At 38.0% G+C, this 12680-nt stretch overlaps 2 protein-coding genes across 6 annotated transcripts in view; one reads left to right on the top strand and one right to left on the bottom strand.

Moving 5' to 3' along the window:
- LOC109411862 (rho GTPase-activating protein 100F) overlaps positions 1-12680 on the bottom strand; it is a 293033-nt gene that overhangs the window by 136363 nt on the left and 143990 nt on the right. The window lies entirely within an intron of this gene.
- LOC109412722 (uncharacterized) lies at positions 186-927 on the top strand. The gene is made up of 2 exons (XM_019686344.3): positions 186-335; positions 400-927. Exons 1-2 carry the CDS (start codon positions 291-293, stop codon positions 856-858), a joined length of 504 nt encoding a protein of 167 aa, XP_019541889.3. The 5' UTR covers positions 186-290; the 3' UTR covers positions 859-927.

Consider the following 12680-nt stretch of genomic DNA (forward strand, 5'->3'; position numbering starts at 1 on the left):
TAAACAACAATAGACTCCATTTTGATGCTTTCTATGTTTGAACTTACGTCTGTCACTTATCCTAATAATAGCGCGTAAATGGAGAACAATAAACCTTATTAAAGAGCGTCTGACTCACTCCTGGAAGCTGTATTCTTGTTCTACATGCGTGTGTTTCGGAACATCTGCCATGACATTTTCTTCTGAACTCCTTTTGTTCGTGTCAATGAGTATAAATACATCAGACGATTCCACCATAAGACAGTTCCAGTTGTGCGACGAAACATAACAATACCAAACTCATCCTCAAAATGAAGTCCTTGTTGATCATTGGTCTCAGCCTTTGCTGTGTGGGCGTAAGTATTCCAAAATAACCGTTTCCAACAACCAGTAATAACCACGGATCAACACCCTCCCCAGATCATCGTTGCCAACCCTCAGCCCTCGCTTCTGGGTGGCCTCAGCGGAGTCCTGTCCACCGTATTGAACACCGTGCAGACTGCCATCACGACCGCGACCAACTTGGTCAACCTGGTCAACACCGCTCTGGCCAACGCCATCGCTTCCGGAAATTCTGCCCTGCAGCAAGCTCTGGCACAAGCCCAATCCGTTGCGCAATCCATCCAGACCACGCTGAACAGCATCGTCAGCTCTGCTCTCACTTCGGGAGTCTCTTCCACGGTCAGCACTCTGACGACGCAGCTGTCCACCGCCCTCAATAACCTGAACTCCGTGCTCGGCCAGGTCGTCGCCGCCGGAAGCTCTGTCCCAGCTACCCTGGTCAACGAGCTGAACAGCGCTTTGGCTGCCGTAGCTAACGTGGCCTCGCAAGTCAAGTCCCAGGTCGGTTCGGCGCCTCTGCTCGGACTTCTGGGATGAGTTTTTGTTTTGTAACTGAATGTATGGAAGTTCTTGTAATGACCCAATAAAATCTGCTTTCGCTCATTATACATTGTCGTTACTATTGACCAGCCGATTTTTTTTTAAGTTTTGATCAGCAATTAAACGTAGCAATAATTCCAAATACGGAAGTATGGAAGCTAGAACACGTATATAAATACAGTGCAGGAATCGGGAAAAGAGGGGTGGGGGGGGGGGGGTTGTAGCTGTGTGTGGGAAACTCCCCACACTCAACCCATGCTGCTGCTAATCGAGTGCGGCACATGACCAAGAACGTCTCCACCCACCGCACCGCCACTATTATCACCACTTCCACCATCACCATTAGTACTGCTGGCTGGAAAAGCGCCGTCGGCCAAAACGGCGAGAGAGTGAGATCGGGAGCGGAAGGAATAAACTCATTTATGGCTCACTGGAGAGACTTCTCCCCTTCTGTTGAATACGCTTCGCAGTTCGTCGTCGTCGTCGTCGCACGTTCGTCCTTACTGACTGTTTCGTTCGATCGACTGACTGTGTGTGCTGGTGACTATGACTGGAAGCAACACACTGCACTCGTAGTATTGGGCGTTCCTACTCGGATGATGTCATGTTTTTTTTTTATTATTCATTTTTTTTCTCTAAAAAAAAATGAAGGCTTGTTCGGTCCGATATATATTTGTCCATAATGTAGATCTGGATCTTGGGGTGGGGTGGATGAGTTTAAATCCAATTTTGTATTATTTCTGGTGCACTGAAACTATTTTTGAATGCGTTTCTTAAGAGTAGTTAGTAGTATTTTCAGGGAAATTCCATAAAAATTCAAATGAAAACATTGGAGCTTTTGTCGGCCGGAGTCGTAGTTGCGCAAGAAATCTTCCTGAAATTCAGTGGCAAATTGAAAGTATTTTTCCTTCTTTGGAAAATTCCTAGAGCAGTTTTTGGACTAATTTTCAATGAAATTTAATCTTGTGCCAATTCTAAAAAAAAACAAAAAACGACTAAAATTTGATGTGTTCCTAGAATAATTTACAGGGAAATGACAAAAAAATAATCACCTGTAAAACCCCACGAAAAAGTCTTGGCAGGACTTTCTCTATTAGAAATTTTCATGTAAAGCATATTTTTGACACAATAACTAAAAAAGTTTGACGGAAATCTTAGGAAAAATCTGGAACCAATCGTACAAAAAAAAATAAACAAGAATAGAAAATTCCGGGTAGTTCTTTTTTTGTGAAATCTGTGGAAAAATGCCTGGAAATGTATAATGAAAATGTGTTGCTCATTCTAAATATGGGAGAATTTAGTGCATTATCGGAAATATTGTTCTATTTATCATAGGGCGAATTCTAAAACATGTTGTGAACTTAAAGTTGGCCTCAAAACTTGCTCAACTAAAATGCCCAAACGCTAAAAAAAATCCTAAGTTGTCAACCTTCTCTGGTTGAAATACTCGAGGAATTTCTACCAGATTCTCTCAATTTTGGGTAAGACTTTGATGTTTTTTTTTTTCCTATAACACATGACATGGAAGACACTGTTATTAATGCCCTATCACTGTGAATTTCTGCCTTAAGGAAGTTAAGTTTGAAGCACTCCTTTTTTAATATTTTTTTCTATTCTCTGAAGTTTTGTTTAGCTTTTTATGGTTTTTCATTTGCAAAACAGATTTGAGTAAAAGGAAATATGCCTGAAGACATTTTCAACATACAGGGGTTTTTTTTAGAGAATTTTTAAGAAATTCTGTAATATTCTTAGGATATCTTGGGTAAACCCGATCAGAAAGGCATAACAAAAACATATCATTATTATATCAACAGTTGATATCTGTAACAGATTTTGTTATTTTTAGGTATATTTGTTGATATTGGTCTGAAAACAAGTTTGTATTATATCATAGTTATAACAAAGTCAGTTACAACAAATTAAAATGTGACTTGATCATCTTTATATCAAAACTATAACAAACTCAGTTATAGTTTTCAAAAGGCAATGTATCTATATATATAAAAATGAGTTTGAAGTTCCTTTGAGGCAACAAAATTAACGAACGGCTGAACTGATCAGCATGACTCTTGCACGGTTCGATTCGTTTTCGTGGTGGCTGTGTTTATATGTAATAAAAAGATACGAAAATCAACTAAAAAGTAGAAAAACTGTGAAAGTAATGATTTTCCATGAATCGAGAAGAAATTCAACAGGATCGAAATGAAACCAATCTAGAGTGCTGTGCTAAAATGACCTCCACAGTTGTCAAACCACTGCAACCTGGCAAGACAAAGTTTGCCGGGACAGCTAGTAACTAATAATATTTTTGGGTAATTTTTTGTATAACTAGTAATATTTGTATGGTTTAGTACGTAAGTTATCCGCTGCATGGCACCATTGTGTTTGGAAAATACACAATTTACCTCTTGAGAATTCTTCCACAGATTCCAAAAAGGATTTCTTTATGAAATTGTTAACAAATTCCTTTAACGAATTCATCAGGAATTCCTTCAAGGATTCTATCTTGTAAATTTGCAATCATTACATCATTACAACATTTTTTAGAAAAATGTCCTCATGAATTATTCAGGTATACGTTCTTGGATCCTTTCAAATATTGAATCACATATTTATCGAAGAACCTCTTCAAAAATTGCTCACATTCTAAATTTCTCAAAAGGTTTCTGCATAAATTCTCTCTTAACTTCCTTGTGCATCTTCGTGCCTGACGATATACAAATACAGAATGGTCATGGGAAGAGAAAGCTCTTGATTAAAAACTGCGGAATTGTTAATGAAACACCAAGTTGGTACGTCATGCCAATTTCCTTAGAAACTATTGCACCCAATTTCTTTGGGTACTCCAATCAGGAAGCTTTAGAAACTCCCCCAAGGATTGTTTCTAATGTACCCATGTACCCAGGAATACCTCCAAAGTTTACTTTAGAAAGCCTTCAGTGGCAACTTCTTCAAAGATTATTTCAGGAACTCTTCCAAGGAATTTCTTCAGAAACCCCTACAAGAATTCTTTCACAAATTCTTCCAAAAATTCCATCAAGCATTGCTCCATGCATTCTTTTGAGATTCCTTCAAGAATTCCTTTTAAAAAATCCTCATGGATTTTTTTGAAAACTTCTCCAAATATTTCTAAAAGTTCCGTTAACTGAACTGCAGCAATAATTCCTTCAAGTTATCTTCCATAATCCTTCAAAAAGGCTTCTTTCAAAGATTCTTACGAGAATTTTGTTTGAGCCAGTAGTAAATAATTGATTTCAGAGCCACTCTAGCATGTGGTCACTCACTCTCTGTTGTATACATCACTAATATTGCCGCATAAATCATCTGTGTATGCCCAGCTGCCGATCGAAATGGCTATGTTAAATAGTAAGCAAGTCAGAAGTACACTACCGCTGTTACCGGTACTCCGTGCGACCAGTAGAAGTGTAGTTTTTCTGTTGGAGTAAATAAAATGTTTAGTTCACCCGCGAAACGAAGTATTATAGGCATGTAGCGTCGTATGTAGCGACTAACTTCCGCTCTATGTGCAAAAAAAAATTTCTTCAAGAATTTCTCCAAAGTTTACTTTACACCAAAGATTCTTTCTTGAATTCTTTTTACGTTTCTTTCATAAATTCATTTATGCACTCCTCCATGGGAATTCATGCAAGAATTTGCTGTGGTGTCCGGCCATTTGGCCGAATTATGATCAAATGAATTCAGAGGAAGTTTTTGACAGTCTGACTGCCATTTATGATCATCATAAATATTTCCTTCTTTTAGTCGTAGACTATTCTTTCTAGTTTTGACATTTTGGGATTAATAGGCGTTGAAACTGTCAAAATCTTATCAAATATTTTTCTTTCTTTGAATCATAGGCTGTTCTTTCAAGTCATATTGATGCGGAGAACAGTGGCATGGCCACTTAAATTCATCATTCATTTTTCGGCCAAACGGCATTCGACCAAATGGCGTTCGGCCAAATGACCCGGAACCATTTGCGGTAGATTTTCCTACCAAAATGTCCACCATTTAAGTACCTTAAGGACAGACTTGTTAGAATCCCAAAAAGGCCGCCACAATGGCCGACTTTGGGACCTACTCACGATTTCAAGGGCACAAATCTCTTCATTGCCGGGGAACGTGGCGTAGTGGCTACACCTTTGCTTCATAAGCAGATGGTCATGGGTTCGATCCCAGCCCCGGCACTTTCGTCAGTCGCTCTTCCCCCCTGAGAGCAGCTGGCACTGACCCTCTTCTGAGCCCATGGCTCAAATGAACCCGGATACTTGCACATCGGCGAACGGCACCCCATAATGGACCCTCAATCGGACTGGAAACAGTAACAACCAACAGTCACACATCAACATCCTCGAGCTCGTCATTCTACCATGATAGGGTAGATAGTGAAAGCTGCGCAACGGCCACCAGTTCGCTGTGGTACAATTAGAATAGAATACATTTAGGCGCTGTACAAAGTGTATGTACAGCTTCCAATTGGAATCGCACACGCAGTGCCCTAGTGGACAATAGAGCTGTATATTAGGTTAAGTGATTGAAGAATAAAAAAAATCTCTTCATAAACAAAACCAACGCAACTGATCTTCTATCTGCTATCTGTACAACTTAGTTGAAGATACGAAGATATAATTGCATGCGTGTAACTACAGCGATTTGGCTCCCCAGCTCCGAAGTCGTGCACGTTGGCGGTAATGCACAACAAGCGCGCAAAATTTTGAAACTGAGGGGCCACATGGGTTGCAGTTACGCGCATGATTACGTCATCATTTCCCTTTCTTGTAGGGTGGATCAGCAGGTCTATTTATAAAGCTGCTAGCAATACGAAGAACCATTTCAGCTTATATCGTCCTTCACTCTAAGGGCCTGTCCATAAACTACGTAGACTCTTAGGGGGGGACGGGGGGGGGGGGGGTCTGGTCAAAGTCTACACTCCATACAAATTTCGAAAATTTTGTATGGACAATAGTCTAAGAGGGGGGGGGGGGGGGTTCTCAGATGACCAAAAATGAGTCTACGTAGGTTATGGACAGCGCCAAAGTGCTGAGATGGCCTCACTGATAAAAACGATGAGTTCCTGTTCCCGGTTCTATAGAACGTATAGGCGTCCTAGGTTCAAATCCCTGGGTTTAAGGCGAAACTGGAAGCATTTTCTCATTTTTCGGTTTTTGATTTTTTATTAAATAACGAAGCAATATTTTCAAAATCGGTTTTCGTACACATGTAGAGTATGTATTTTTTTTGAGGTGGAAAATGTTTTCCATTTTTTTTAGAACCCATTTTTATGTGAAATTCTGTTCAAAAATGGTTTCTGCAAAAACGAAAAACATTTTCTACTACAAAAAAAATTCAGTAGTTACCTTGATCCATGCTCTACATGTGCACGGAAACCGCTTTTGAAAATATTGCTTCGTTATTTATCAAAAAATCAAAAACCAAAAAGTGAGGAAATGCTTCCAGTTTCGCCTTAATGTATACCATGTGGTATACATAACTTACAGTATAGTAATTTTTTACTAAAAATAAAATTTCACTCTAAAAATGAATTATCCAAAAATGAGTTCATCCGGTTTTATAACAACTTTATAACCGGCGATTTTTATAACACATTCTGATATGAAATTATCTTTGAAAAAATAACTCCACCGGTTATAATTTTGTTATTCGTTTCTGATCGGGAATGCTCTCTTAGTGAAGGCATTAGTACCATTAGTGGTGGTAGTGGCAATTTAGCACTATTTCAACCATAAAGCTAGCAAATGAAATTTTTAATAGTTGTATCATACTTAATTTATGACATTAATTCAGTTTTGTGTTCAGAAGTGGTCGAAAACCCTATTCAAAACAATTATTTTTCTTAATTTTTTTGCTTCTTTGCACCTATTGTGGTGATAGTGTATATATAGCGGTGAGTCCCATAAGAATTCAATGGATTGTGTCACTATAGGAACCAATAGGAACCGTGTATGTATAGTTGGTGCAAGTGATTTATTAAAAAAAACTGAAATAAGCGATATTTTTTCATTTTTCCTAGAAAATTACAATGAAAAACTACCGATTAACGTTTTTAGACATTTAATTTTATGGTACCGTCGATGGGGGTGACAATGGGTCTGGGGGGTGAGATTGGGTCAAAACGGAGAAACATAAAAATTGAAATAGCTCTTCCATTATCGCTAATTTATATTGAAAACTTTATATTATTTCAAAGAGGAGATGTTTTTACACGTCATGATGCAGAATAAGATGTTTTGCAATAATCGTTTTTTGTTAAATTTGTGGCTAAACTTATATGATGAAACTACTAGTAAATCACACTGAAAAAAATTCTCCTTCGTAATGTTTGACACAAGTATCTTACCATAAATTTTCTTATACACTAAAACCTCCATTTAGGTAATGAGTCGGGACTGCCTAAATAGAATTTTTACCTAAATGGATTCATTACCTAAATGGATTCAGTTTATTACCTAAATGGATTACAAGGTCGCAAAGATGTTCAACAAGGGAGAGTTACTAGGAGATTTAAAGGAGATCATGCGGAGTTTCAGATGGCTTTCAATGAGTTTCAGGAGGGGATGGGTTTTCGGGAGGGGAGGGGCTTCAGCGGCGTTTTCGGGGGTTTTGGAGGGTCTTAGATCAGAATTGCCATTCAAATGACTAGCTGGGCACGAAACACGAAAAACCCTGCAAAATTCCGCCAGACAGAAAAATTATTGAATGTCGGGTCAAAGTCGGGTCAATTTTTATCGTATGTTGGGCCATTGTTGGACCAACATCGAACAACTGTTGAGTCTATATTGGGTTTGGTGGCCAAAATAAAAACAGGTGAATGATAGGTTGATGTCGGGTTTGACGTCATCAATGCTGGAGCTGATATCAATGGAATGATGGAAGGATGGTTGATTATCTCAATTTCAGCTGGAAATGACGCTGGATACTGGCACTTTTCAACACTGTTTGGGTGGGGGGGGGGGTGTTTAGCGGGCAACATTTCACCCCCCTCTCCCCATACCCACCCCCTAACACCACTCACTACTTCTTTCCCATAAACCAGTCTTATACCTAATCTTAAGTACTCCAACTGATTTGAACACAATCAAATTCCATTTAGGTAACGTTACCTAAATGGAGGGACCTAAATAGATTTTACCTAAATGGATCCTACCTAAATGGAGGTTTGAGTGTAAGTGGTTAGCTGTAGGTATTACCTGGTTGATGTAATGAAAAAAGCGGGCTGTCAATGATCTTTTTATTTAAAAACTCAATATTTTCGACCCTCTGTCTAAATAAGAATTAAGAATGGGGGTGAGATTGGGTCAAGCAAGTTATCGAGAGCCCATAACCTTAACTAAAATTTCAACTTGTTATCTAGTCCCCATTTGACGTTAGAGTGGTACCATGTTCACCGTATCTTCATAAAAGCACGCTTTCTTTCAAAAATATGTCGAGAAGTGTCAAACGAGTGTGTTAATACGTTTTAGTGCCTAAAATCATTTATAACAATACACCCATGCGTTTCGACATCTCCTCTAATCATCAGCTACACACCAAATTTTTTTCGCTGAAATCCAGCAAAATTTTGCTGAATTCTGCCGAGCTGAAACTTCAGCAATCCGTTCAGCAAAAAAAAATTGCCAAAAATTTCAGCAAACAGAAATGCCATCGTTGATGACAGGTGTTTGCTGAAATTTTCGGCATTTTTCTGAGGGTTGCTGAAAATTCAGCGATTTCGACCGGCGTGGGATTCAGCTGCACTTTGCTGATAGATTTCAGTAAATTGATTCAATATTAAAAAAAAAAAAACAAGCACAAATATCGAGTTTTAACCATTTGTTTTATTTATATAATCTTATATTAATTTCAAATATGATGAAGCAGCTTTACACGATGAAATTTTAGCACAAAAAAGGACGTTACGATGCGTACGATGCAGCAACATTCTGTACTGGGAAACATTCTAATTTTGCACGGAGTAGATGTGCTACAACTGCGAAACGGATCTGAGGGGAAGGCGCGCTGACATCCAATCATTCTTCTGAAAAGAACAGAATTAACAAATAAGCTTTCTCATGCACTGCGAATTTATTGGTTCTATTACCTGATGAAAACAAATGTTCAATATTTGGTCTCACAACGGTTCATATGACAAACTGTTTACTATGGAAAGGTTACCAATTATATGAATTATAAACAAATGAAACAATGATAATTATTGTCCCGTGCACTTTACACTCCACACTTTAAAGTTTCACCAGATAATTCGACAAAAATGAAGCACTGAAGGCACTGAAAAGCAAGGCAATGACCGAGTCTGACCAACCTTATTGTTTTCATTTTGTTTTTTTTTGACAGTCGACACGACGGCGGATCAGTTTGCTGAATAATCAGCAAACCAGACGGATTAGCTGATTTTCAGTAAAAAAAATACAAGCTACTGAATTTTTCAGCATACTGTCCATTGCTGATTACCTTCCAGCAAACCATTTTGCTGAAACTCTAAAACGATTTTTGGTGTGTAATCTTTAGTGTACTGTAATATCGTAAGCTCACAAAATAGACTTAACATAATATTAGAACGACCCTCTATCTTGAGATGTAGTGATTTGCTTTAGCAATATAGAGGCCAATGATCATGTACATAAGAGTTTATAACGGAGGGTTTGGTTAAACATTTCTTATGCAGTATACTAAAAATATCATTTTATTTATAATCAATCTTTCAATGCGCCCCTCCCTCATTGTAATCTCCCCTCCTCTCATGGAGGTTGAAACTCTTAATGAGGATGATTATGATGGCTAAAAATGGTGATACAGTATACAAACGTTTTTATCAAATTTCAACCATTTTTTCGGTTGTATTAGCCCTTTTAGGTGGATTAATCATCTTTAAAAATTACCTTAAGTTTTTATTCGTCATGATAACATTATGTTTTAGCCGGGGCCCGTGGCGTAGTTGGTCACACGTTCGCTTCATATGCGGATGGTCATGGGTTTGATTCCCAGCCCCGGCACTTGCAATTTTTCGTCAGTTGCTTTTCCCACGAGAGCAACTGACACTGACCCTCTTCTGAGCCCCATGGCTCAAACGGACCCGGATACCTGGACATCGGCGAACTGCAACTCATAATGGACCCCCAATCGGACTGGAAAAGGAACAACGGCCATCAGCATCCTTGTGCTCATCATTCTACCAGGTATAAAGTAGAAAAGTGAAAGCAGCAGAAAGGCAACCAGTTCGATAAAGTAGAATAGAATCTAGACGCTGTACAAAATGTAAGTGCAGCTGTCAATTGAAATTGCTCACGTAGTGCCCCAGTGGACAATAGAGCTGTAAATTAGGTTAAGTGATTAAGAATAAAAAAAAAAAAAACATTATGTTTTAAGTAGGTTTACTAGATATGATCAATAAAATTAACTTATATTCTTAGATAGGCGACTTCGAATACTTTGACCCATTCTCACCCCCTCTAAGGGGTGAGATTGGGTCAATTTTCAATCATTTGTAGTTTAGTAAGCAATTCCTATAACGTGATACTTTCTTGCTAAACTATCATTACCACATAGAGGAGTATACATACCAAATAAAAAGTTATTCCGACTTCAATTGCATTTGTTATTTAACAAACAATCTTTGAGTATCCTTTTTTGAACCATTCTCACCCCCAACGACGGTATTATCAATTTTATTTATCTATTTCACTACAAGGAGCTATTTTTTTTCTTCTCGTTCGTGAAATTAAACTTAGGATAATTCTTCACACACGCGGAGCATCCCAAAAATACACCTAAGTGATTTATCCATTTGCGGAATGAGATGAATGCAGAAGTTTTCAAATTTGATAGTTCAAAACTGTTACATCGAGCTCGCTGTAACAGAATTACCTTCGTCGCGTTCAACACAATTATCCATCGGATTGTACAATTACAGGTGGTCTGCAGTGTGAACTTGCTTACAACTTGGCGTGCAAGAAATTATTTTATGTAAAATCTAATAAAATTCAATGGAAATTTAAACGTTTTTATATAGACGCCTTGTGTAGTTTTCAGCATTTCTTTCTGTAGGTTTTGTGAATTACACTCAGGCAACTGAACATACGAGTATCAAAAGTTAAGGGCGAACAGGACGGTCGAGGAAATATCCGCCATTGCTCTTTTGCTACTAAGATGGTAATCTCAGATTCTACTTCATATTTTGCAACAAAAACCTATCATTGTGTATGCTCGCTTGCAGTGCATATGCTGATTGGTTTTCAGCATCTTCAGTGCGATAGAACTCGAGATTACCATCTTCAAAATCGCAAGACAAATTGTAAGAAAGAGAGGCAAGATAGGAAAAATAACACGGTGTCCCCCCAAGCACACTTAGACATTAATAAGTTCCTGTAATTTGTATGCAACTATATTGAAAGTTATGCCATTTGAACCAATCGTCTTATTAACGACTAAATTGCAACCAAAAAAGCGCAAGAGGTGGAGCCAATATAAAACATCCATTCGTAATATAAACGGTTTTAATACGCAATCGAATTATAACCAAGATACAACTTAATGTCGACTTAAAAAAATGGTGACCGATTCGACAACTAGTCAGCTAGTCACCACATTCGTCACTGCCAGTTATTATGCATCAACAGTTTTGTTCATCGTTCATGTGAATATGTGCTTAAATAAACCGCATATAAGGCTGACCGAGAACGTAAATTTGTGTGCCGTTCCAGATTTATCGGTAAGTTACGCATTTTAGCTCCGTATTCTCAATGCGCCTCTGTCTACCTATCATTTTGCGAGTGAAAATTTAGGCATTTGTGGTAAAAATTAACTCGCCATATTGCTTCGGCAGAGTGCATTTCAGCAGCTTATTTAATGCACCCATAAAATGCTGAAAATTAATTTTAGGATTTAGAAAGATACTATTTGCTGAGTCATGTCTATGGGAATCCGTATTGACAAAGTACTACAATGCTGCGCGTGGAACCGCCAAACTACCAAAAAATGGATTCTTTTGACGCAATCCTATAGTTCGGCCCAATAAGTCAACATTTGAGTGAATCGATTAGACGCAAGGTAAATTGGGTTCTTTAGGGGTATCAGGATTATTTCATAATTGGATTCTTCGCCCCCAAATTAGTCTAAATCCAAAATTTTATATTTTTTGGAGTCCGGGAACTATTTTTAAAATGCATATAAAGTTTGTATGGGGAAAATTTTTTGTTCGGGTCGAACTGTCATTTTATCGATTGAACTGTCATTCTATCCACGAAAATTAAAACTGTTTTGTTGATTTGACCATCAAAACAAAGGTATTGGAATCAAATAAAATCACGCAATACTCAGAAAAATGAGCTCTTTCGATTAGGCTATAGAAAATAGCAATATTTTATTCATTAAACAACCCAATTGCCTTTACATCCAACTAAAAACATTCTCAAGAGTAGGTAAACTCAACCCAAGACCCCCTTCATTCAACCCAAATTTGGGTAAATCTACATTTACCCAAAATTGGCTTATTGGCCTCAAGGACCCCCGTTGGATAGACGCATCTCTGTTTAATTACGACAACATCTGTGGAGAAGAGAGGAAAAACAACCTAATTTTGGGTAACTAATCAATTTGATAAACTCATTTTAGGGTAAAATCGACCTAAAATAAGGTAGTTTGCATTTTCCGTGTAGGACATAAATAACCAAAAAAGCAGACACTTGGACGTGTACTTCCCATTTACGTCGACAAGAGGCTGTCCATTTATTACGTACCGAAAATTTCACGTTTTCTGTAAAAAATGTGAACCTATTGTATTTTTTTTCGTGGGAAACTCCTAA

This window comes from Aedes albopictus, chromosome 1 (genome assembly GCF_035046485.1).
Source record: "Aedes albopictus strain Foshan chromosome 1, AalbF5, whole genome shotgun sequence".
Classification (NCBI taxonomy): Eukaryota; Metazoa; Arthropoda; class Insecta; order Diptera; family Culicidae; genus Aedes; species Aedes albopictus.

Excerpts from the sequence above, each read along its gene's own strand:
- LOC109412722 (XM_019686344.3), top strand. The coding sequence starts at position 291 with ATGAAGTCCTTGTTGATCATTGGTCTCAGCCTTTGCTGTGTGGGC. Across the intron at positions 336-399 it reads TCAGCCTTTGCTGTGTGGGC|ATCATCGTTGCCAACCCTCA; the intron begins GTAAGTATTCCA and ends CACCCTCCCCAG.